The 27,570-nt window shown below is 38.2% G+C and overlaps 1 protein-coding gene across 6 annotated transcripts in view; it reads right to left on the bottom strand.

The window, feature by feature from the left end:
- Positions 1-27,303, bottom strand: part of st18 (ST18 C2H2C-type zinc finger transcription factor) — a 48,405-nt gene extending 21,102 nt beyond the window's left edge. For 2 of the 6 annotated variants that reach the window (XM_008434253.3, XM_008434252.3), the window contains exons 1-4: positions 27,155-27,303; positions 25,968-26,142; positions 2,868-2,983; positions 222-273 (exon numbers count right to left, since the gene is read on the bottom strand). In XM_008434253.3, coding sequence (XP_008432475.2) covers positions 222-273; positions 2,868-2,983; positions 25,968-26,142; positions 27,155-27,244 — 433 coding nt within the window. In that variant the 5' untranslated portion in view covers positions 27,245-27,303. Of the gene's footprint in view, positions 1-221; positions 274-2,867; positions 2,984-10,635; positions 10,836-14,541; positions 14,754-25,967; positions 26,143-27,154 lie in introns of those variants that run through there. The other 4 variants (XM_008434254.3, XM_017310126.2, XM_017310127.2 and 1 more) reach the window with 4 other exon arrangements.
- Positions 27,304-27,570: the final 267 nt, after the last annotated feature.

Below are 27,570 nucleotides of genomic sequence, written 5' to 3' on the forward strand. Positions count from 1 at the left end.
CTAATTTGAAGCCCATGTTTGAATTTAATGAAGTTATTCCCCTCTGAATAATGAAATGGCGGTGCAGTGCTCTTCAGACTGCGAAGGTAATAGATAAAACTGACAGTTATAAAGTTGGGTTGTTGAACTGATACCCCTAACCTGTGATCATAAGTGGTGTGTGTGTGTGTGTTTCAATATGTGTGGGCTAGTAAGTCCTTAAGCCTAAGGCCTGAACTCACCTGTGCTACTGTTGCATGTTTTGAAGGTTTGCTCCTCACCTTCAGTATCCATCTGTAAGAAAATCATCAAATATGCAGATGATATTCCAAATTATTTCTTCATTTGCTAATTCTGGTGTCAAATTAAATATGACAAAATGTCTCACAATTTACTCACACAAAAATAGGAATAAATACAGGAATAAATACAGAATAAAATAATTAAAATACAATGAGAGGATAACATTATCAGTAAAGCAGCACTTTTAAAACTATCGAGGTTCTCACAATTAACTTAAGGCAATGATAAAAGAATTTTAATCTGATGTTTAAATCAATATATGGTCTGAACAGTATGGATGTGTATATATATAAAAAAAGCAATTGCATTATTAATAAATTAAACCTCAGTCACCTCTATAGTTTAGTTTGAAACTCCGGGCATCCATGAGAAACTTGTTGATTGGCCCAAGTGCTCTTCAAAGTGTGTGAATTATCCCATAAATAAGACGAGGTCATATCATTTAAAAATTTAATCCATACAGAAATGTTAAAATCGGCACAGAAGCTGAAGCCAATTCTAAGCTTTTAGGACCAAAGTCATGTTGTAATGCTTATTTCGCTTCAAGTTAAAAGGCAAACATTTCTTAAATAAGATTAGAAAACCTTTTTTTTTTTTTGCTTTTTGAGGGTTTTAGCTGATAAACTGGGAGTCCCAAAGGCCACTTAGCCTTAAATTCCATATTTGTGCGCATTACCACAAACAACTTCTAAAACACTGGTAACATGTAAACAAACAAACCAGCATTTGGGAAAAAAAAGAGAAAAAAAGTTCTGCAAGAGTGAGAAAATCATAATGACACAAAATAATGACATTTAGGTACAGACAGGACCTCATAGTGTGTGTTTAGACAAAAATAGTTGCTAAAAACCATCTACTCTCACTGACTGTTGCTTGTGGATCCCAAATAAAACCTATTAAACATAATTATTCCGGGATGGTGGCGGTGTATGGTGGTCACAGGCCAGTGAAATCTGTGAGTCATAGGATATGCTGTTACTTTTCTCTGGTAATGGGAAACATGACTCCTCTCTCTCGTTTGCTGTTGTGATTGAAGGCACTGACCTGTCATACATTTATAATAGGGGAGCAGGTGTGGCAGTGATGGACCTTAATTTCCTTTAATAAACCTTTTATGTGCCACACTCTTAATGCCACGCCGGGCCCTCAGAGGTCCTGCTCATAATAGGTTCATTACTTTTGATTACTGCAGCCTATTGAGACAAACAACTCCAAAACACTATAGATTACCTTCTGTAAAAATGAGTGTAGCTCATTAGGTTATAACACTTTCCCAAACAGACACACTTCAATATTTTTGTATAAATTTTTTGGGTCCAAATACAAAATATTTTCTTTACATCACCCAACCTGTGATTTCAACACGGATGTAATTCGGTCCGAGTCCAACTGATGTTATTAGTGTAGGTAAACATCCTCATTGGATTATTGTGGACCTTTTTTTTATCTCTTTCTTTGAATGATATTTTACACAGACCCCTGTATTAATATACAAAAAACAAGTGATTATAGAACAAAGCATAACTTTACTATTTACAAATGTAAAACTTGCTATTATTTATTTATTTGTTTATTTATTTATCCAGAAGATTTTCAGTTGTATTGTTTCCTTTTTTTTAAACACAAGTAAATTCTTTTTTTTATTTATGTTTACACACTTAATGAAAGGTTTACACACAACGTTTTGCACAGCTCTCTCTGTATGGATAAGCACCCATCAGGAGAAGACAGGCTATGGTTTGATACAAAAAAGTGAAACTTGTTCCAATACCAATGGCTTATTTCATTTTTACTATGCCTGTCTTTGTTTGATATTGTGCATTTTTAATAGCTTAAACCGACTCTGTAAGAAAACCTATGGATGTCAGGATTTACTTATCTGCCTTGACTTCAAGCACGTCAATGGAGTTGATCTTAACTCTGCTTTTACATATTATTTTTGTTTAAAATTGGTATGAATAGTGAAATTAATTAAGTCTATTTCCAATGTTTTCACCTATTTTAATACATATGTTTTAAGACTATAGCCCCCCAAAAAAGAAATCTTCCTGCTGAAGCAGTTTTGAATCAAGCAAAAAAAAAAAATAAATGTATATAATTGATATAAAGAAAAAAGAGAATCCAAACTGTGTGATGTGTTTGTAGTCCAAAAGTAGTTCAAGTTCTTAATTTTGATACATTTAGCAATGGAAAATAAATCATTTTCTACAATTTGGCTTGCCAATTGAGAAAGTATTGATAATTTCAGATTTTTCTTTTTTCGATTTATCCCTACATACTAACTTTAGTTAGCTATTTCTTTCACAATAAATCAAAATTCATCTGAGACAATAATGCAACTACAGTCCTTCATTATGTCAAAAAAGTAAGTTCAGCTACATTAAAGAGTTTATTATCTGCCAGCCTCCCACACTCTCCTGATAAGCAAAAACCTATCTCAGACTGTGATCAGTGCAGTTGAAAGAGCACTGACTCTCCTCCACTTACAGACTGAAACCTATTCAAACAGTTACATAATCCTTGTGTCTTTTTCCATCATCTAACAAAACTACATACAAAACTTTGCTCTGCGACAGACCATTCACCTTTGATTGCGGTTTTCCGGGTGCACTGAAGGATAAGATGCCAGATCCACACTGTTCACCCCGGCTGCTGTTTTCAAGTTTGTTTTCTCTCAGGAAGTGATCGTGTAATTCATTATCTGTGACAGAAAACACAAAAGAATATACACTTTTGAGGTACTGGCTGAAACTTTTTCTTAGAGGGAAAACTGTGCGAGATCTGGAAGGATTTTATGGATTCGTCTGTTGTATCACGGTGTGGAAACGTTCACTTTCATATCTCCAAAGGAGTAAGGAAGAGAATGCAAATTGATTGCTTGACAGAGATCAAATTGCTTGCTTCTAATTAATACAAAATATCCAAGAGGGAAAACAAGGATGAACACAATGAGTACATTAAGCCTCTTCACTTCACAGATCTTATTATAGAATTATTTATTTCTGTTAGCTTTAGAGAAAAGGAAAAAAAGAGAGAAAAAGCACACATCTTCTTAATTATAGCTCACAGAGCATTTCCCCAGAAAAACAAAATTGGGGTGGGGGGGAGAGAGGAGGGGGTCGCTAGGGGGGTTATTCACACAGTTAGATTTGCATATGAATTAAGACTTAGCCTACTACTATTCTGGCTGGTTCGTCATCTGCTGAATCATATTTAAACCCCCAAAACACACACACACACACACACACGCACACAGGCACACAGTCACGCCCCAACATAAGTAATGTTTCTCAGAGGCCCGATTTCTCTGGGGGGGACAAAAACTGAAGCAGCCTGATGCTGAGGGTCTACGAGACTTTCCGTGTGTTAATCTGGCTGTTAACTGTCCTTGAGCCCAGCCCATTTCCCCCCCCCCAACCCCATCTGCCAGCATTCCCACTGCAGAGGAGGAGAATGGGTTACAATTGTGGGAGGGGGGCATATAGGGGCTGGGGTTTGTGGGGGGTGTGGGGTGGGGGAGGCAGAAAAGAGAGAGACCTTCCCAGTCCAGCAATCATGAATAACCATTGCCTTGCACCATTATCAGGGGACCCTGGATCTGAGCTGGAGATGTAAGAGAGAGCAAACGCGTGCGCTCGGCGATCTGGACATTACTCTCACATTTTGGTTGTTAGTGATGCTATTATTATTATTTTCATATTATGCTTTATTAATACTCTCCAGCTGCCGTGGATATTCATCACTGACCTTGAGTGTTTGCGTGAGTGTGTGTGAGTGTGTGTCCTGCCTCAGTTCCCAGCTTATCCGTCCACTTGGGAAGCTCTCGTGTAATTAACACAAACATTATTGTGACGGAGTAAAAAAAAACAAAAAAACAACTCTGTGCTGATACCTCATCTTGAAAACAATAAAGCATGCCAGAGTAGCAAAGTAAGATTCTGGAGAGCACAAAATTAATTACATTATTTACATTTCCTTTAGATAAGGGGGTACAGGCGATATGATGGAGGCAAATGAGATTACACAAAATAAGATTTCAAAATGTCAGAGCTGCACTCCCAACCAACCAACTGTTATGATTAGATTACTCTTTTAATATAATTACTGTCTAAGGCCGTGTGTGTGGAAACAATGCATACATAAAAAACAGCAGCCGCGTATTAACTGATCCCCCCCACTCTCCCCGTCCCTTTTCTCTCTGAGTCTTTTTCTCTTAACCTTTCTTCAACAGTATCATTTTGAATTATAGGGAACGGATGGGTGCTCTGCACAAGGTCACTGTCTGGTGTGCACTCGCAACTCCCACCCCCCACCCCCTCTTTTGCTCCTGTCTTGTTTTTGTTTCCTCTTCCAGAAGCGCACTGAGCGAAGGGTTAAAACTGGAATGGATTTAATTATGGAATGAATGGAATTATAATGCGCCTGCAGCAAGTTTTCCTCCTTATTTATTAAAGCAGCTGATGGGCCAGGTTTGATGAGCCACTTCTGGCATAATTGAGTCATCACACAAAGAGGGTTCCTCGCATTCAGAGTGGTTTTATCAGCAGCAAACAGACCTGATTACTGGCAATTACACTCTGATCTAGGGGAAGGAGAAAAAAGGGTAAATGTGCGGGGTAACTTTTTGTGTTTATAGTTTACCCCGGGAATAATTTTCACATTAATTTTACATGCTAAGTGTTTTCTGTTTATGTATAATAAAGAGCAAACGGCAGGAGATAGGACCTTTTACTTTCATATTTCCTTGTAATGAAGGTCTATGGGGGATATAGTTAATTGATCGCAATTCATACTTACACCATAGGTGGTTTTTTTAGTGTAAAGAAAGTGAGCTCAGTCTGTTTTAGCTCCAGCAGCAAGGTGCGCTAGCTGCAACATACCTGTTTGGATAAGGCTCACACCTCTTCCTGGGCAAGCTGGTGATTGCTTTTGCCATTTTTCATTGAGATGCAAATAGATTCATGGAAAGTAAATTAAGCCTTGGTCAGACAGTGAAATCAACTTCTGTTCAGAGAGTATTTAGATAAACAACTTTGTGTTGTGCATGCATGTGTGTGTGCATGCGTGTGCATGCACGTTTGCGTGCGTGTGTGTGTGTGTGGGGGGGATTTTTGTTATCTTCTTTTGTGCGAGGTGGCCATGAAGCCATCAGACATTCTGTGTCTAAATACCAGCTGGACAGTCCAATAACTGGAAAATAAATTAGGAGGGAAGATGGGTCACAAAATGTCTGTGTTTAATTTTAGGTTTTTTCCTCGTCTTGAATTTCACAACAGGTGATTGATCAGTACATGGATACTACAGGTGTGGGCTGATTACTTGTGTTACGGCACACACATATTTTTTTAAAAGTTCTAGATTTAAAACTGCAAATTTTTCCCATCACTGTTCCTTTGGGTTATATGGCTTTTATGCAAAAGCCAGAATCAGAGCAGAAGTGATGGAAGTTTTCACTTATTGTATTAAGCATAGTGCAACTTTGTCCCTCCTCAAATTGTTGCTGCACACATCAATTCAATTGAGTGAATGGAGGCAACCAGACTTACCCCTCATTTAAAAGTAATACAAACAAGGTTTTCTGTGGCTGTTTGAGGCGTATAGGTGTGCAGCCCTGCCCCTCCCCCACATGGTTCTTATACACACTGCCAAACAATTGATTTAAAGAAGACCACTATCCATATACCTCTTATAAGAAATAAGTTTTTTTTTTCTCTGCACGTCCTCCCCTAACTTTCCCTGCACACAGTCTGAAAGATGGCTGCTGCACTCATACCTCTCTTACAAGAAAGACAAATTCAGTTATGTTGTGGAGATTAAAAGTAGGGCCACCTATTGGTCTTATTAAGGTAATCTTGTTTGAAAACAACACTTGGCAGGTATTGTGTGTCTGTTAAGCAGATGACTGCCGCCTGGCTACCTGAGCAGGAAGTCTGACTAATTATCCTGCTAATGTCTGCTTGTTATACTTTGGCAAATACTACTAAATTTAGAGTTTGTTTATATTTATGCTTGAGCCCATGTATATAAATTATTTTTCACCAAATAATTATAATCAATCACATTGTTCTGTGTCCTGCGGTCCAAATATGCAAGGTTGTAAAACAATGATATTTTTACTAAAGGGTATTCCATGACAATGTCATACTGGCTCATATCCAGTAAAGATTAACTGATAATTCCTTAAAACAAAAGTCTGATGCCTGTCTTATTTTCCCATTTTTCAATTAGATCATACAAAAAGAGATGCTAAGTAGTCTTGAACTTTTTGAGATTTGTTTCAGTGGTAAAAATGAAAGTGAAGATCTTTATGTGCTTGCTTCAGAGAAAAGAAAAAAAAAGCTTCATCTTAAAAAAAACCCTGCCAACAATTTATGAGCATTCCTCTGTGTAAAGGAGTTTAGTGGTTTCATGCAGACACAGGCAAAATCCTGAAGTCAACTGCGATTTCAGATATAACAGCCTCACAGCTATCCTGACGGCCAAGCAAAGTGTTTGTGCCTTTTGCCAAAGTGTACTTTTATAGAGAAGCGTATTGGCATCTTATCACTTCTCCAAGACAGAGACGCTTCAATAAAGGAGCACAGCTCACAGAATTCTTAACAGACAATTAGGAGTCTGGCTAGAAGCTATCGCTTCAATGATTTGTTATGATGGCAAAACTACAGGGGAAACTTGTTGTTGGACAGAGTTAGCAGGAGTCCCATGAAAGAGTCAGATGGTGACACCTTTGCCGAGGTGATTTATGAATCTTGTAATCGCGTTCCAAAGTCATCCCAAAGCCTTTCCTTCTAAATTGGGTTCATCTGGAGCCGGACCACACAGAGGCTCCGAGTCCAGATTGTTTCTTCTGACATCAAAGAGCCAATTTCAGTTTTTGACCGCATTTCTGCTGCTTTTAGTCCCCATATCTTATAAAAAGGGCCTAGATGATGTGCTATTTTATTTGTGAATTTCAATCCAATTAGGGACACCAAAATATTGAAACATGTAAAATTTGTATCCTCCTCCTCTAAGCCATTCATCAATAGCGTAATAAATTGAGCGGCGCGCGATTCATCCACTGGCAAGTGTCCAGCTTGTCAAACAGCTCCTGTGTTGGGCCGAATCTTTGAATTCTATCATGAGCATGCTTTTTCAAACCTGTCTAATTTGGGGACAGGTGTTTGGGTGAAAAAAAAGAACTTCCAGCTCTAGTGCGACAATGAGCAGAGTAATCCCGCTCATTGTCCCTGCCCAAGGAGCCCCTTTTCATGGAGGAGGTCGCATGAAAGCTACCAGGTGGTCTGCAATTTGGAGAAACGTAGTAACCGCTCCGGCTAATCCCCCCCTTTCCGTCACAAAAGGCAGGTCTCCAGTGCTCTGTGGGGCTCTCGGGGGGGCAAAAGGGAAAAGTTTACAATGCTCACAGAGGGTCTGAAAGGAGTCAGGGACTCGAGTGGTGATTCCTAATCAGATTGCACTGAAGTGAACAGCTCGCATGGCAGCTGTAGTTTTCCCAGGGTTAATTACCTTTCACTGCTCTCTCTAAATGAGTCAGCTGTTCCTGTCATTAAACAACTCCACTCTATCTCTGCTCCCGTGTCCTCCTCACACATGTGCACACGTGAACACACACTAACCGACGTTATTTTAAACGCGTTCGGTATAGCGATCAAAGGCTGTTCAAAAATATCAATTATTCGAGAAATGTGAGGTCTTTGATCGATTTCCTTACCACTTAGTGGACATTGGAGAGCAATTTCAGATTGGTGTATTTTGATTTGCGCCGCTGATTTTTATGCATATGGGAGGCAGTGGTCCCAATGCACCTCCCATATACACTGATTCAGAACAATAATACCAGTCTGTCAAGGTCTCATTGCAAACGGTTCCCGTTGTACTAATGGAACACATAAAGGAGCACACATGCTCACATATGTGCACATGCAAACACTAGCATACGCACACACACCACCAACACATGCACAGTCCAGCTCGAAACATAGATGTTCTGTCATCAATTCTGAACAATCTGTCTGCTCGCTGAGCTCAGCGGCTCAGGATGTTGGGGGAGTTTTAAGTGAATTTTGCCACTGTATGGTAAAATCCCTTGGCCACCTGGATTACAAACTCTAGTCCTTTAACTCATGCCAGTATAAATCCGTGTTAACTCGGATTTACCTCTGGCATATGAATTCTCAATCTGCGTAAGCTTTGTTTGGAATGAGTCGAACATAAGTATTTCGTGCCGTTAAGGATGCCCGGTGGTGAATTTTTCTTTTTTTTTTTCGATGAAACACACACTGTGGAGATGGTTCGGGACTAAATTAGTTATTAGAACAACTTGAGAGGACTCAGGCAGAGTTTTATTACAGTCGATGTGTGACACCGGTGCGGCCCTTCACATCCAGGTGGAAGTGCGTAACACTGCACTGTGAAAGCCATGTAACCAAGGCAACCAGCATAAACTCAGAAAGGGTACACTGTGAACAAGAGTTTAAGCTACAAATAAGCATTTGGGTCACTTATGGAAGATCTTGTTTTCTTGCACTCTGAAGTTAAAAGGTTAACAATAAATTGAAAATTGTATTTTGAGAATAAAGTCTAAATGTTTACAAAAGAAAATCAGTCGAAAGTCAAAAATGAAAGTATAAAGTCAACATGTTTGAAGTAATCAAAATGCTGAAACTCCTGTGTTCTATTAAAGCATTTTAATTATTCATGATGGAGCTACTGCTGGTCTTTTTGTTCGATTTATTGACCGCAATTTTATAATCATTTCCTCTTCGTCCCAGCTTCATTCACAATATTTAGTATTTAGTGAATACTTTTTTTTTTTTTACATTTTTAATTTTTTTATGCACGTAATAATAACTTTTCATCTGACCATTCTACTGAATTAATCTTGCAATTGAGTCTTTTTATACTGGAAATAGTTTATAAAGTTTTTCATGTCATTATAACTTCTTGAAAAATTGTCTTGACCTTTAATTTTGTAATTTTTGTCATTTACATTTTTGGTTGAAAATTTTTTTTTTTTTTTTCATTTAAACTCGTTTCTCATTATTTGGACTTTTCTTGGAAGTGTTTTGACTCTTTTTCTTGTAATTTTGGCTTGTTTTAGAGAAATCAGTTTGACTTCTTGAAAAATTATTTTGACATTTTTATTGTCATTCCAACATTTCTTCAAAAAAATATTTAGACTTATTTTTTGTTATATTTGGGTGTTTTGATCAATTTCTTGACTCAAAACAGACCATCAACAAAGAAACCCTTGCTATTGTTTTCTATTCATCTACCGACCTTTGTACTCTGTCTTTGTAAACTGGCCCTTAACATTTATATTTACTTTTTAAAACATAAATCCGGGTCTGCAACCAAAGCCATTGTGATAAAATAAAACATGGCAAAAGCAGCCTGGAGGATCTAAATTAAGTATTATCCAATCTCTAACACTCACACACACACACACACACCCACACAGACACACACACAGACACACACTTCTGAGTTAAGCCAGACTATTTTGTACTTAAAAGGTTAGCAGGGCTGTTTTGTGAGTTTGATCTATGCTTGCCAAATCAGCAGATGGTCCATGAATATGATTATATGCATCAATAAAGGGAGTAATCTTTGACAAAATGTAAATTTGACTTAAGTCCAGGCTTTAATATACACCATGGACTTTAACCCACTTTCGAGCTTGACACAAGAGCACGATATGCCAAGGCACTTGAATTTTGTACACTGATGTTCTAGTCTAGTGCTACTATTCTGGGGATTTGAAAAACAGAGCCAGGCAGTAGGTAAAAAAGATCCACACAGTCTAATTTGCCTGTGTATGGGGAATAGGCATCTTATATTGCTAAGTGTGCAACTGAGCAGTTCGGTAATTGATTCAAACTGAGCTTGAGTGCTTTACAAAACAATCTTTTGAGCAGCCCTCCTCTTTTCTAACACTCACAAACACTTTGCTTTTAGGGTAAACCTTAAAAAAAAAAGACTAAACTACAAAACTAAACTAAAACATCTTAGAGTTTTAGCATCAACCAGTATTATTTATTGAACAGAAAACAAGTCTTGTAGACAAGAAAATAAAGTTAACAGCTAACTGAAAGTTTAAGCAGCAATTCAGAAGTTAAAAATGACAAACTAAAACGTGCTAGTCTTACCCTGAGTCCCTATTTAAGAAATAAAATAAAATGAATAAAGCATTCCCTGTTATTGACCCGGTCATTAATCCACTTATCTGAGCCTGAGGCTTACACAGCACAGCGCATCCTCACGCAGACAAACAGAATCACTTGTCTCCCCGACGTCTGAACGCTGTCGTGTTAACATGTCCGACAGGGCAGAATCACAAGCTTGACTTACCATGCCCCTTTTAGCCTTTGTTTTTCATCTCTCGGGGACATCAGGGAGGAGACGGAGCAGAAGGATATCGAGGTGGGGTTACGGGGTAGTCCACGGTGTCGCTGCTGCGAGAGCGCGTTTGGTTGTCGCGTGTACGTGTGTGTGCGTGTTCGTGTGTGTGTGTGTGTGTGTAGAGACACTGTGATATTCCCCCAAAATGCTTTTTTTTTTTCCTTTCTTTTTTTTTTTCAGGGTACCCTTTGTGTCGTTTACTTAACAACCAATCTCATTAGCTGCTGGGCTACAGTGGGCTGAATTATTTTCTGTGTAAATACAGCACTTGGTGATCCTCAAGGTAAAACCTCTAAAGGTTCTTTTTATGACATAAATCACAGATTCACATCAGAATTAAGAACAAGACTCGTTTCTGGAAAAAAAAAAAAAAAAAAAGAACTAAATGCAACAGTTATCGCTGCCTTTAGGTGAGAAATTTCACAATTAAAATTCATAAGTGAAAGTATATCACTTTAATAAAATAATTTATATATTCATGCAGTCTTAATTGATTATGCTTAAATGAAATAGAGAGAATTGGTCCCAGGATTTGGAAGTAAATTATGTGAAAATAAGTACAAAAAGTGTCCCCATAGTTTGTGCAAATATTTATTTTAATTTTTTTTTCATATGTTTATTTTAGCTGTGCCTGGTGGTGCAGAACGCCTAGAAAATGTAGCCATTGTAAGTACTTGAAGTCATGACAGCTGTCTATAAGCATAAGGGACATGTCTATTGGCCAACTTGACCCTTGTTAGAAAACAAAACAAATACAAAAAGAGAATACTGCAGCCTGGGACTGCCGAGCCGGGTCACTGGAGATTTTCCAGACAAACGCCGCACAGAGGAGGGGAGGGGAGGAAGAATAAAAAGGACAGGCTCAGAATCTCATTTTAACAGACCGCACACAATCTGGGCTCCCACAGAACTATCTCTGCCTGACCGCTTTCTATTTATCCCTTATCAGTGTTTACCAACCGCTAGTTTTCTTTCATTCACACTGTGAGGCAGTTCTCTTACTATCAGTCAACAGCTGACACCGTGGAACAGCCTCAAAGGCAAGAGGAAGGGATCAAAACTAAACCAAAGCTGTTTAAACAATACAACAGAGGAAATAAATTCATAAATCCTAATTCTTCCCAACCCACGAGGGTATAAGCAGATCCTTTATAGTTAGGCCAACAAACAAAACCGCAGCCAATGAGGTACATTACAATCAAGGTATATTCTGAAATATATTTAGAAAAAAAAATTACAAATAAAAAAAAATCCAATATATTATTAATTGGAAGGATTTTACAGGCTTGTCCTGTCAAGCACATTTACGAATTAAGTGAAAGGATTTTTTCTTTTTGTTTTATGGTGTTTTTAGGAAAATCCCATCTGATTAATCATTCTAACATTTTCACCATAAAAAGGTTTGGAAATGTATTTTATGTCTGCACCACCTAAAGATTAACACAATTTTCAAAATCTTAAAGTTATAATAAAAATACTTAATTTAACACATCTTCTCTGGAAGAGACAACTTTTAAATAAATTTGGTACCAGTGTAAAATATGTAATTAAGACCTCGATATTTACCGTGTTTGTTTCTTTTTAGCTGTATTTTCTTAATGTGCAAAACATATTATTATACAATGAATTTTACATCTAACCAGTTTTAAACAAACTCACAACTACTTTGGATTACTGCCTAAAATGTCAGTGCTACAGTATGGTTAGACTAAAAACCAGGAGCTACAAATCCCGCTATTGCGCTACAATTTTTCCTCTTTAGGATACACAAACAGCACTATTTTTACTGCAGTGCTTTTTGCAAAAGTTAAGCAATTAATTACATTTATCCGATCACCAGCTGCTCAACAGCAGATGGATCATTTCTGAAAACCTTACTTGAACCAAATCCACATAATTCATTTTTGGGATTAACTGGCTGAAGTTTGAGTTGGGGGCGAAAACAGGTAACACGATGTGTTTTAAATCGGTTCTTATTTGTGTGATTCTGTCAGGCTGCCCAGAAGACACGTGGATTAAAATTTCCAGAACAATAAGACATTTTTGACAATTACGCCTAAAACTGCTTTTTTTTATTTTAATTTAGTCAGAGTAAAGAAAGATCTACATTTCCCATGCAGTTGCTGTGCGTTGTCCAACAATGTGGAGGACTTAGTAAGTTTCTAAATCGGTTTCCTCTTACAGCAGGTACCATGGACAGTTCCTTGACGGCAAACACCGGTTACATTAACGTGTTGTGTAGCAACTAACATCCCTGGGCTTTGAAGAGGAAGGAGTGTGGATGAGAGAGGAGTAATGTCTTTTACTTATCACTGCTGTAACACACAGACCTGCCACAGCCCTTTGCTGCTTTCATAATTAAAACAAAGTGTAGAGGTGCAACTTTGAAAGCACTTTCTTTCTGTTTCATGAATGACTGGCTGAACTTTTTCCAGTAATGTCTCGGGTTTTAAGGTTTTAGCCGTATTTGTGAATTTAGGTGTGTGTTAGGAAACAAGCTAAAGAATAATCATATTTCCGAAGAATTGGAATATATTGGACGGCAAAATATGCAGACCCCCCCCCCAGAAAACTGTGCACGTAAAATGTTATTTACAACTTAGATATAGAGGTGATAATCTGCTGAAGTTTTAAAGTCATCCAGCAACATATTTACACTTTTCTCATTCTTCTCTTTTGTTTTTTCAAAAAGTCCTCCTTTTGCCAAACAAGAGTCAACTTAAAGTCTGTTCGTACGGGGTAGCTGAGGAGCCATTAGTGAGCTGCGAGTTACTGGTAAATCATGAACTTTTCTAGCTAGCATCCAGCCTCCTGAATCAATAGTTACTCTGGAGACTGCTGAGTGGTTCGACCCCACACACTTTGTTTAAACCTAAGTGTTGTGCACGTCTGACACTAAAAGTTAACCTCTCGACTGAATTATTATCACTGCAGGTTGAGGATTAGCATACCTTTTCAAACTTAAATGCGATTACCAGGCAAATAATTGCAGAAATTTAGTGTTGTTTCGCCCTAGCTGAATACTCTTCAGAACATGTGAGGCAAACGGATTTGTAATTTACTTTATGGTCACAATTTGGATAGTTTTCAAACTTCCAATACAAATTATTTGAAAGCCAGAACAAGAGGCAATAAAGCACTTGCCTGACTGCTCAAACATGTTATTGGAACAGAAAGTAAATGTTTAAGTGCATTAGGCTCAGTGGTCTTGTATGTACAGCTGTCACTGTCAAAGCCACAGGCAACCTGACAACGCTTTGTCTCCACACACAATGCGAACATGTGTTCTTCTAAGACAAGCTTATTCTCTGCACAAACGCGACGGATCTAATCTGGGGAGACAGTATCTCATGCTATCTGGATGATCAAAAATAGGTCATGCCTCTCAAAAAGCAGTTTGAGCCATTTAATCTCCTCTCAAACTGTCTGAAACCTGAACAGAAGCTGCGCTTGCTTTCCAGCAAAGATTTTGAAAATGCCGGTTTGTAGCAGACATGCAGTGTTCACCATCAGTTCAAGATTTCTTTAAATACCCCCTGACCTGGTACAAAACAATTGCCAGCATAATTCTTTTTTCTTTTTCTTTTTTTTCTTCTTCTTCTTCTTCTTCTTCTTTTTTCTTTTTCTTTTAATTTTCACAGCACAAGTTAAGCAGATGGGTGAAATCTAACTGTGAATCTGAATAAGTTTCCATCACTTGTATATTTCAGCTCCCGCGTTAGTCCTGACCAGACAGCATCTACAAGAGCATCAGCTAAAAGCCCTGTCATTATACGCGCGCAAGACGGCGGATCAGTGATAATAAATGCTGACCAAACAGTCAGTATAATAAATAAAAAGAACTTTGACACCAACCTATTGCTGTGATCCAAAAAGTTTGATTTTCTCCCAGTCTCTTGATAGCTGAGCTGGTGCTGCGGCTTTGAAAGGTAGTCCCCAGGAATATGACATACTGTGCCTTTGACAGCCTCGAGATAAGCACCTGCGTTCGGGTCCCTTTTTACGTCACACCTCCCCATTCACAGCCCTTCAACATGATGCACATTTGCACATCAACAGCCACCAAACCCCCCTCCCCCTGCTCTCCCCTCCCATCCCTCCTCGCTCTACTCCCACATCCGCAAAAAAAAAAAAACACAAACAGGCACACAAGGAGGCAGATGCGCGCACTAGCCTCCACTCAGGCGCGCGGACGCGTCCACAGACACCACAGATTGTTTGTTTTTTTTTCTTATGTGAGCTCACGGGGGATGAAACTTACACCCAGGGTCACACACAGAGGTGATCTTTTTCTCTTCCTCCAACTCTGTCAGGTTTCTTCTATACATCAGTTTTTATTGTGTGCTTAAAAAGAATAAACTTTCACTTGCTTTGTGGTAAGACCGGGGCATATGCCCTCCCATGCTCCTCATACATCACTCATCATGCAAATGAGAGGGAATGTCACTCCTCAGCAGCAGATGGCCAGGGACGATAACAATGGCTCAACAGACCAGTTCCAGTGTCTATGACTTTATCGCTACGACAACAACAAAAATAGATGACATGAAAAGTTGATTTCAGAGTTAAGTCAGATTTTTCCTCCTTTTTAACGTTGGTAACTTTCTCACTCTTTTTCAGCTAAACACAGAGATTTAAATTTTTTTAAGAACGTTCTGTTTTTATAAAGGGATTTTTGGTGACTTCAGTAGCCTCCTGGGATTTTACCTGCTGGGTGAGAATTTAGAAGGGTCTGGGTCAATTCACCCCTTCGCCAACTGGTCTCCCCATTTTGCAGCCACTCATTGCCATTTTGATCCTTCCTATTTCCATTAGCCCTGTAGATTGGTAAACAAACCCTTTCACACCCATGTTTTTTACCCAATGCTGTTATTTTTTTATTGTAGTTTGGTATTTTCGTAAGCCAGATCCAAAAGACCACAAAATGGTTAAAAGTCACATGTTGCTTAATTCAATTGTATGCTGTTGCTTAAGGACTTTACATTGAACTCTGTTCTGCTTTATTTCAGTTCTGATTCCTCTTAGAGTCTTTTGACTGATAGACAATATGACACACTATTGTGCCTGGTGAAACTATAAAAATTCTAAGGCTATGTTCACACTGCTGGCAAAACTGGACCAGATCCGACTTTTTCACCTACATGTGAACCGTGTCTAATTTTTTTAAACAGTGTGAACAGCAGAAATCTGATTTTTACAATTAGATCCTAGTCACATTTATAGAAGGTCCTGTATGTCATTAAAGAGTCACATTTCAGTCTAGTTTTATGTTATTGTGTGTAAAGAGGAGGGAAACGGCTAACTCAGACGTAAACTTTGGATGAAACAGGCATAGTAAATGTTGTGACTGTTTCTCTGCTTAATAATCGCTTGCTGACATCTTTGTTTAGATTTGAAGGTTTCAGTTGAGTAACTTCATTTACACAGAGCAACATTTAAATTTGACTGAAAACTATCTCGTTTATATGCTATGACTTGCTATAAAATCAGTCTTCTTCAAAATAAAAGTAATTACGAACATGAGAGCAGACATCACTGAAGGAGCTAGCCACAGTTGTTTGGCTCAAATATCACGGCTATTTCAAAACTGACACATGTATTAACATGTAGCATCCATATTTAGTTCTGTAGGTATGTTTTTTGATAGTAAAGTCACATTTTCTTCTACTAATGAAGAACACTTCAGGGCCATAGACTGTTCGAACTAGAATCTGATGGTGGCCTCATTAAAATTAGTATGTGAACAACCATAATAAATAAAAATTGGAATTGAGTATAATGTGAGCAGAGAGACACTGTTGACAGATTCTTTTGGAGTCATATGATTACATTTCTCATAGTAGATGAACATTAATACATAGGAAAAAAATAACTTTTAATAGTTAGCTGTAAAGGTAATAGCGCAGCATCAAAACTGGAAAGCTACAAAATAGCAAGGGAAAAAATAACCACCACACTTTTAGGGCTTTTAGGGCCTCTGGGTTCTAGGTTCTGGAGGTAAAAAAAAAAAAAAAAGTCTTATAAATGGATGTTTTGTAAACATGTCGATTTCAAAGGAATAGAAGTTGTAGCCATTAAAAGCAATAGTTTAAAAAATTTCACGTAAAGAATGCAACTATTTAAAAACTCTGACATTGTAGCACCGCCTCTAACATCATCCTCAAACCAAAGCAGATCCGACATAACAAGAGGAAGCATAAGCTCACAGTCTTGTTTATTGTTTTTAGTGTATTTCAGTGATGATAGCATAATGTAGGCCTGGTATAGTTATCATAATATTTATGTAAAAATTAAAGTGTATTAAGAAAAGAAATGACAATATTGTCTTTATAAACAACTTTTAAAAAATGTTTAGAGCTTTTTAGAAAAAAACAAATACAGAAAATTTATTTTCATTTGAAAAAGGCATATAAACCTAGGGGTTTATGTGCATTTAACCAGCAATCTATTTTCATTTGCATGTGCAAAAAAAAAGACAAGTAAGGCAGCAAAACTGGCTCCAGCCCAGGGGGCTACATGCTCTTAAATCCGACCCTGATCGCAAACATTACATGACTTGGAATAAACTTTAACTCCTAAACCAACATAAACACATGCATGCAAACCCATTCAATAAACAAGACTATTATTGAAAGGCTCATTTATTTTTGGAACTTTATCACAAAGTGAAACAAATTATACATATCAACTACGCACAGATGGATCATCATATTCCTGCTACGATGTTTTCCCACTTAAAACTACTGAAAACATGACATTTAAAATTAAAATACTGCGTCAAACCAATAAAATAGATACTATTTTTTTTAAAACACAATATGGTCTGTAAAGTATGTTTAATATCTGCTTGAAGGTCATTTTTGGAAGTTACATTTAATCTGACAAACGAGACTCATAGGGACATCTGATTCACTGAATATGAGCATAGACGTGGACATACTATTAGCATGTGGAGTAGGTTTAAATCATTTACCTTATAAGTTCCACTGAAAAGCAAGAGTTCTTTGGTGACTGCACAAACCCTCCTGCACAGCGGTTATGCAAGTAATTAGGTGTAATTCGTCCCCGTAGGCCAGTTGAGCCCCCCCTTCCCGGGTTAGTTCATGCGTTCGACAAGCCTGGACAGGGACAGGGAGGACTAGAAAGAACAAGAGGGAAAAGCAGAAAACATAAATGCAGCTTCTTTTTTTTTTTTTAACACCTCCCCACCCAAAAGTGATGTCACCCTGCGTCCTGCTGACTCCTGTTCATACAAACCCCCATGGCGGAGAGTAAACAGTGGAAGCGTTTAGCAAACAGGGCCAGATTACAATGACAAAGGCAACCACACTTCTGGGTGGAGCCTGGGGGTGGCGGGTGGGGTCGGGTGGGGGTTGCAAAAGAGGGGAGGCACAGGGTTTTAAATAAGTGATAGCCCCCCTCTTCAAGATCCCCCCAGCTGATGGTGAGGGGCCACCCAAACATGAATTTCTATTGGGGATATGCCCCTCCTCCCCCTTGTCACCACCATCGCCACCCCTTGTCCTCAGGGGACTGACGTGAGAACACAATATGTGATAATAATGAATTTTCAGTTCTCTTTTTTTTTTTTTTTTCTGTGATTTGTGCACTTGGTTATGCAAGGCCAGGGACTTGAGGACAGAGAATATCATTACTTAAGGTTTGGCAGTTGATCATCACCTTGTTTAATGCCTCATTTAAAAGTCAAATTTTTAACTGTCTTTGAGAGCCAATCCATGCTACGCTGTGAAAAAGACATACAAAGAGAGCAGACGTGCTCCAGTTTACCCTCTTTCCCACCATTTGTCTCTTGTAACTGTACAAACACATCAAAGTGAGGAATAATCTAAGAATCTTATTAAATAACATGTTCTTTGTCCGCGAACGCAGACAATCTCACAAGCAGCTTGTTCGAGGGATGATTATTTCATGTTCCGGACTGTTTGAGGCAAAAGAAATCAACTTATGTTAAGCAATCATGACACACTGTGAGAGAACAACATATTGAGGGCTACACAACAACGCCATTACAAAATGTTACATTTTCTTTTAGCCCCAACATCTGTTCGAATCTAAAAAGAGAGCGAGAGGGAAAACTCATTCAGAGCCGACTCACAACATAAACTAGTGTTTTGTCGAGCTATTTCATCCGCTGAAAATGTGGGCATAACTGGAGAGAGCTGATGGAGAAATGAAAGAGGAGTGGGTTGGACAAAATTACATGTCAAACAAGGGTTCACATTTAAAAAGTCCTGCTCATATTTGTAGAAAGTGTTTGATTGCATTTAGAAAGGTATTACAATGGGTCACATCTGTGTCTAAAAGCTTTTTGCATTCTGCTGCAAATTATGTAAGCAGAGCGAAGTGTCACGGCACCCTGTTGTTTTTGAGCACTATACCTTCCTCCTGTGAAACCTACACAAATATGTTTAACTCGATTCTTCTAATGCACGACAGGATCAAAATGTCAGCGGCGCAACTTCAGCGAACCCTCTCACTCAAAACACGCCGCCTGGTAATTTCGACAAAGCAAACATGACTAATTTCACATGGCAGCCCGTGCAGCCAAATAACAATGCACATCCACCCTGCCATTCAATGAGACAGATGTGTACAAATCTCTATCAAACTGTGGTTAATTTCTGCTATGATGCTTCAAGCCTTGGTCTAAAATGACAGATTCTTCTTGGTGTTGCTGAACCCTCATTGTGTAACCACTTGATGCCTGCTTGTTCATCTCACAAAGTCGCATGAAAGGGGCTGAATTACATTTAAAAGAATATCTATTTGCATATGCAAATATGACGAGCCCAACATAAGTGCACGTTGATGTTGATATGGCTCCGGGACGTAGAAGTACATTTATGTTAATGTCAACAGACGGGGAATCTTCTTTTGAAAATACAGTGCATTTTTCATGGGGATCATTATCTGTCAGCATGTTTCATCTTAAAACCAGAAGTGATTAGATCAGTTCACAGGAATCCCCTTTGGGAGGAAAATTGCTGTGACCACAGGCAAACTTGCTGCACATTCATTTAATGTTCTATGAAGATGCTTTGATTCAATTTTGGACTTTTTCTATTCCGTTGTTCAAACCTGGTCATTAAAACCCGATAAAATGATTTTGGTCTGTAAAATGGTAACCCATTATTCAATTATAGATACTTCCTTCATTCATCAGCCCAAAATAAAAAGAACAGGAAAACTACAGCCTACAGCTATTTAAAAAAAAAAAAAAAGGCTACGGGTCAAGTTGCTCCTTTGCTGATTTGCACTGCTATTTCAGATCCCCGTGTTGCCATTCTGTCCCTTCCTAGTTCCATTTCAAACATATAATAAAATGTCTCTAACCCATCTACTTAAAACATTACATATCATTTTAAAAATACTTTCTAAGTTTAGTATTATCATTAATTATGGCAATAAACTGTCATTAAAATTTCTGAAATGGATCATTTAGTTTAAATGTATCCTATTTTATTTTAAATTGTAAATTTCATGTCACATCATATTTACATTGATTGTCCTATGAAATATGATAGCTTATAAGTCCTCTTTCAATATGAGGCTCTCATTTGAGTCTTACTTTCGTAAAAAAAAAAAAAACCATAGTTTCACTGCATCACAGTATTTAGATTAAGATAAATAGTCTTATCTAAATTCTGTTGTAAAAAAAACAACAGAAAAATAACTACAAAGTGACCCATTAATATAAGAAGAATTAAGTAATCTATGATATTTATTAATAAATACAAAGACACACCTGCTAAATTTGGCAGTTTTCAAATGCTTATTATGCATTCTTGCTGTTCTGTTCTTTAAAAATTAACAAGTTAAACAATCAGATAAGAGCTGCATAGTTAGTGGGGCTATCTACTCAGGTAAACTGCAATCAGTTACGTAACAGACTAATTGCCTTTGCTTGCCAATTATAGCTTTAAAACTGTATTACCTTGATAAGAGTCACTTTTTCTATTATTTATTTAATGCTCTCAGGTGAGACTGTTGCATTGCAACCCAAAAGCCACAGATTATGTTTTACAAAATATGGGACAAAGATCAAACCTCCGAAGTTATTAAGGAGAATTGAAACGCAATGCACACCATTGTACAGATCTTTCTCTTCCAGAAACAGATCTGTGCAAACCTATCAACGTATTTGAATTTGTATGTGTCAAAGAAACTAGGGAAGGGCAAATGGCTCTAGCCAAGCGGCCCCATGTTATTAAATCCAACTCGGATTGCGTTGTATAAGTAAAAATTAAACTTATGAATCTCATTCACAGAAGAGAGACTTTAACTGTGATCCTTCTAATCAGAGGAAGACATTATGAACTTGAATACCAACTAAGGCTTCGGACTACAGGTCTTAATTCTAAGAATCCAAGCTGCAGTGGGTCACAGCTGGTTGGGAATTATTGTCTTCAACCAAGAGCATCTGATTGGTTACATTAAACAAATCGATGCTTGGCTGGTCAGTCAGTGTCTTCTATTTTATAAGCGAGAGGCTGACTTTGTTGTGTCATTGAGAGGTGAGGTGCAGATCTGGGTGTCTCTGGGGGTCCCTGCCTCCCCCCCATTTTACCCAGGCAGACTCACAATGCAGCAGACACGCCTATGAATGAGGAGATAGGAGCTTGGGTGCTTGGCCAAAAACGAGCCACTAAACAATGGTAACAGGTGTGTGTAATGTGTGCTTTGATAATGACCTTGGTGGCCATAATAGTATGTCTAGACACAACTAAAAATAAGCATTTTTGTCTGGAGTCCTCACTGCTAAAAAGATAAGATACGGGAGGTGGAGATGATTAGTCTGTAAAATAAAATTAAAAATTAAAAAATTGCCTCAGCTTGACGTCTTCAAGGAAATATGATTTTCTATGACACTACAAGCACAAGGGGCTTCAAAAAAGAAAAAAAAAAGTTAAGCCTATCACTCAAAATATTTGTATAATAAGCTAAAATTATCTTGAGTATTTGGAGATATGCTCTTGAATAAATAGAAAAACCACCATTAACATGGATGGCTTGCGATTTCTGATTGCGCCAGATACAGGAAGCTTTGTGACATAAACCAAAATGCAAATGCCCTTTGAACAAAACAAAGAAATTGATTATGAAGTAAGTTTCTCCAGCACAAGTAGCCGCCTTTGAGTGATTAATGGGGGCGGGTCATTGATTTGCTTTTGTTTAGGATCTTGGTTAACTTTCTAGATACACAATTATAATTTGTTTCCAAACAATAAATCTAATTTGGCTTGAGCGCGTTAAACTTCCGTATGGCCTCTTCTGTGTTGTTTTACATCTGAAATGGGTTGTTATCAAAAAAGCACGGCGCGCTGTCTGCTGTTTCTGTTTATATTTGTTACCTTTCTGATTAGATATTGTTTTTCTCAGTGTATTGGAAGGTGGGGCCCTTTTTAAGAATCAGAGTACTTGTTTCCTGAGATGCTGTGTGACTTGTCTGTGATAAGAGTTAATCCCCCAGTCATACATCATCTTTCCTGATGCCAAATGCTGTCTTCATGTTGTCTGAAACATGCCAAAAAGTGTTTATAGAGTGAGCTCCGAGTGATCTTTGTACAAGCAAAAGGTGAGGAGAATGTTTTTGGGATACTGCAGCACAATGCACTTTATTTTTCTGCGTATTTGCAAGTCAAATTACGGTGTTACAGACCAGATTATTGAGAGGATTTTTTTTTTTTTCCTCCAGCTTTAAAACTTTGAAAACTTCCACAGATCCAGACATTTATACTTCCCGATTTCTCGCATCATCTCTCCAAGATAGTGATAATACGATTTCTGTGTTTTTTGCGCTGTTGAGAAACAAACTGGATTATGAGCAGATCACTACATAAACAGCTTTCTAAAAGGAGGCAGCTATTTTAAAAAAGGCTGAAGAAATGCAAAGAGGGATTTAAATTTTAATTTGAATTTATTCCAGCAAGTGAAAGGTTCTTTTGAGAGGGGATTTCAGCAAAGATGATGGTATTTAAAAGTGATAAACAAGCATCTAAACCTCCAGTGGAAAAACAGTCATTTTGCCTCTTCTTTCTAGTGTAGGGGGGGAATCAGGCTCGCTTTGGTCACATCCAAAAAAAATAAGAATAAGTAATAGTCGTAATTAAAATGTAAATAAGTGAGATTCGTTGAGATTTTTCAACTGATTTCTCTCATAATTTGTGCAATTTACATTTAGTCTTGACACACCTTGTGGCTCTGAATGAAAAGCTTATATGTCCTCAGGTGCAAATTCCTCCTCTCTGTGTACTTGGCATTGCATGTTTTATACTATATTGGATGCTTAAAAAATATTTCACACTTATCACATGCAATTTACATCACAACATGACAGAGAAACACCAGGCAAAGTTCAAAATTAAATGCCTTACAAATCAGAATTTGTGTTAATTACGGGTTGTTGGTTTTGTTTCCGGGGAGTACATCTGGGAAATTTTTTTTTTTAAAATCGCATTTTTGGGGGGAGAGTGATTCACTTTGGGCAGCCACACATCAAATTTGTGTGACAAAGAGCGATTAACCAAGCCTGTCAACTGTTATATTTGTAATATGTGGATTATAATGCTGTGACTGGATTTCAAGTGTGTCTATTCTCCTGCGGATGACCACTAAACTTAAGCAGAGAAACCTATGCCACACAAGAAAGACAAAGAGTTACATCATTTTTGTAGAACAGTTAATCCGATCATGGACAGTGTGTGTGCATTTGCTATCTTCGGAAAATGCCAGCAAAGGCGCTAAGTAAACCTATTTTACAAGACTCCCTCACAAGGATACAGTGCCAGTATCGGGATAAAAATTTCACACAGCAGCATGGCTCAGTCACATAACCTAAGCAGGCTTAGGAAAATGGAACACAACAAAGTGTTGCACTTTCTTCCCCGCATGTCTTTTACTGCACACACACACACAAAAAAAAAAACTGTTCTCAAATGACTGATGTGGAGTTTCAGCGTGAAAGCCAGCGAGAACTAATGGCTGAATAGCATGGAGATACTGTTGTTGATGCTCAGAGTTGTTTAAAATGGTAGATTATGGAAGTGTGCACCTGGCATTCTGTGGACTAGCCTGGCAACACTCCTCCCTTATAATTATAATGAACACACAGTAATTCAGGGTTGAGGCTGAAATACGAATGATGTCCTTTGAGACAGCTTGTTTTAATGGCTATGCAGAAGAGTTCCTAGAAGTGCAGATGGCAGATGCAATGCCTTTGAAGCTGTTTACAGATTGTGCACAACAAGGTATGGAAAGACCCCTAGTGTGAGGCCGTATTACTTTAGTGTCCTCCTCAATTATACCGTATGTTAATCGATGTAGAGTACGTACTGTAAGAATACAGGAATACTGATACCACATTGTGAAAATAGGGTGATTAGTGCATTTGTGTGGCAACACATTGAACTTTTAAGTATTACATTGCAATTTTATTTCACTCAAATAGTCCACTACGCTGATTTTGTCCACACGGGGGTGTGTGTGTGTGTTTTCACGGGTTCGCATGCAGAATTTAGTACAGGTTAGTTTTTGTTATTTTAATCTACTGAAATACATATGTTGCCTTAACACAGGAGATGAAATTCTTCAAAAAGGAGAAAAGAACAAAACAAAAATGTATGCCAGACACAGACAAGACCAGAGCTAATTTTTTTGTGCTGTACTGTTTATGCCGTCTACATATTCATCAGAGCAGTACTTTAACCAAAGAAAGTCTGAATCAAAGTTTGACGGTGTTAACACAAAAATTAAAACAAAGGTGTAAGATCTAACAGTCTTTTGTTAGTTTTTTTGGAGCAGGAGAACAAAGGTGGGTATTGACAATAACTCTTTAAATCAACAAGTCATTTTTGAGTCAATTCCAAGTTGTTAAGAATTCAGCAGCTTGACTTTCACCTCTCCCTCTGAGTCAACACATTACACCTGTTTAATTTCCCTTGAATCATTTCACGCCCATTTTACAATAGGTTAATCTGGGTCAGTAGGCTACACAGCTATGGGGAAGACTAATGACTTAACAGAAGTCCAGAAGACATCCCCGACACCCTTCACAAGGTGAGTCATTGCTGAAGAAGCTGGTTGCTCAAAGGTTCTGTATAAAACATATTAATAGAAAACTGAGTGGAAGGAAGACACAAAAATGGATACTAGACATGGGCTACAAATGTTGCCCTCCCCGTGTCAAGCCTCTTCTGAACCAGAGATTATCTCCAAAAATTTTAGTATTGGATGAAGAAAAAAAAAAGAAAAAAATCAATATCTCTCTCTCTCTCTCTCTCTCTCTCTCTCTCTCTCTCTCTCTCTCTCTCTCTCTCTCTCCCTGTATGTATATACAGAGAGAGAGTGTATATATATATATATATATATATATATATATATATATATATATATATATATATATATATATATATATATATATATATATATATGTGGGGTTTTTTGTTGGTTTTTTTGGTTTTGTTTTGTGGTTCTCTTGGGCACATAAGATATATTCTGTATCATGTGCCAGTAAAATGCCTCTGGAATAAACTCCAGCTCCTTTAATTATACTTTTAACACTAATTATTCTATGATATTGTTGGGAAGGTTAAATGGTTGCACCTGTTTGCACTTTTCAAATATTCAACCAATGCATTTCAATGCCTTTCTGTACAAAACAGTTATAGAGTATCTCTCTCTCCCTGGCACGATCCCAAACCCATATAAAAAGGAGTGCTGAGTCTTTGAATCAGACCACTGCTGTGATACAAGAGCAACAAAAATGTTCGCTCCAAGAAAAACTTTTTTGCCGCTTCTAAGTCGCACAGGAGCCACATTAGCATGTGAAAGGAATAAACAGGAGCATTCTCAGTTACACACTCCACCTGGCTGCAAACCAGCGTCCTTGTCAGAAGTCCACCCACCGCACTGGCTAACACTGAAAGACCTCCTGGGGACCACAGTGACCATTCACTCGCTCCTCTCTTTTTCCCATGCACCTGTGACTGTTTTTGTGTTTGCTATTTTTCGCTTTGTCTTTTTCTGGCAACACTGTATCATCGGAGACACACTTTCCCTCAAAAGGAATTCTCCTGCCCAACAATGTGGTTTGTTTGTTCACCGGATATGGCAGGCCAAAGAGTCAAAGCAAAAAAAATAAATAAATAAAAAAACAACTCAACACAGTAATAATTAAAATTGTCACAATAAAAAAAAAAAAAAATAGCCACGTGATTCGGTAGTTTGGCCAAACTCGAAATAAGAAATAAGGTACTCTTTACCAACTGCTTTCTTGGCGAGTTGGGGGTCTTCGCAGGTGCAGTTGGAAAGGTTCGCCTCCTTACTCTCCTCAGAAGGCTCATCCGGCTTCTCCATGGTCCTGGACCTTAGAGAGCTGCTTTTCCATTTTCCAAAGGACTTTGCCACAATCGCTTTGTCCGCTCCTTTCATTGTTTTCTGTAAAACACATTTACAGCATGACTTCCCAGGTTTATCCCTCTTGTGAGCCATCTGCCCCCTTTTTTGGCTCTCAGTAAACCTGGGCTCATCTTTCCCAAACCCAAAGTAAAAGAGAATTAGGGCATTGTGTGCATATGCATTCTCTTAAGCATTCCAGAAAATTTCCTGATTGCCCTGGCATGTTTTTGTTAGAGAGCGCTTGGACATTGTTTTCCTCTCCTGACATTTTTCAATTCAGTGCTGAGAGACTCGACCTGATTGAAACTGTATAAAACAATACTTTGCAAAGTACAAAAACACAGTATGTAGTAGATGGAAATAGAAAAAAAACCCAAACATGTTTTCACATTTAATCCAACTTAAAGGAAATAAAAATAGCACATTATGCCCTAATTGAGTGCTCTACAGTCCACAAATACTATTACAAGGCCGATCAGGATTAGCAGAGGAACATACCTAGTTATCTATTTCTGAGTGCCAAGACTGCTAGCAGTGGGCAACTAAATTTCAAAAGCTGGCAAATCCAGTTGTCTCCTAAATACAGAAAGTACTTAAATCCGCAGCTAACAGAAGAAAAAGACGGATAAAGGGTGCTCTGCATATCACCAAAAAGCTTGTGCACTTTTCAGAATCACTGGCTAGGTTAAACAAATATGCTAAGTAGAGATCAAAACAATCCTTTGATCTGCAGCCTAGTTTCCAGAGGAATGGCTTGGCTGTTGTTGTAAATAACTTGTATAAATCTATACACCATTTGCCTTCAGGTAATATGAAAAGTGCCAGGAATTCTCAGGCAAATACCTTGTGGTTAGGAAATAGATCAGATAAAAGCATATAAATATTTCAGAAATCCTGCACTTTGTAATTTTCTGCATTATAGCCAAGACTTTTTACCCCCCCCCCTCTCCCCACACCCCCCTCACCCCATGTTTTGCCATTACATTTATTTCACCATACCATAAAAACCTGACTTAGTTTAATCAGATAGCAAAAGAAAACCACTTTCTACCTCTTTCTGTTTTGTAGTTTGGAAAAGAGCTCCTACCTCCAACATGCCATTCAGGTCAAACACAGTGTAAAACATTGTGCTAAACTTCATACAAAAGAGGCTTGAAGAACCAGAATGCAGAAGCTATGCAACTTGCTGACTAACTTTGCCCTCTGTTTTGATCGGCCACACAAAGAAAAACGCTGTCCATTCAAAACAGACAGCATAACTCTTTTCACAGGGGTAGGGCTGGAGAGTGAAGGGAGGGGGAGGTGGGGGAGCCGTGAACAAACGAGGCCATGTCCTGAGCTGCAGTCAGCTTCCCGTCAGGCCTGAACAGTAACGCGGTGAGAGCCGCAGGGACTGGGACCGGCTGACACCACATTCAGGCAACAGAACAACTTTTGTGCACTCTGTCCTCTTCTAGAGCATTTTTA

Source organism: Poecilia reticulata, chromosome 17 (assembly GCF_904066995.2).
Source record: "Poecilia reticulata chromosome 17, P_reticulata-male-v2, whole genome shotgun sequence".
Taxonomy (NCBI): Eukaryota; Metazoa; Chordata; class Actinopteri; order Cyprinodontiformes; family Poeciliidae; genus Poecilia; species Poecilia reticulata.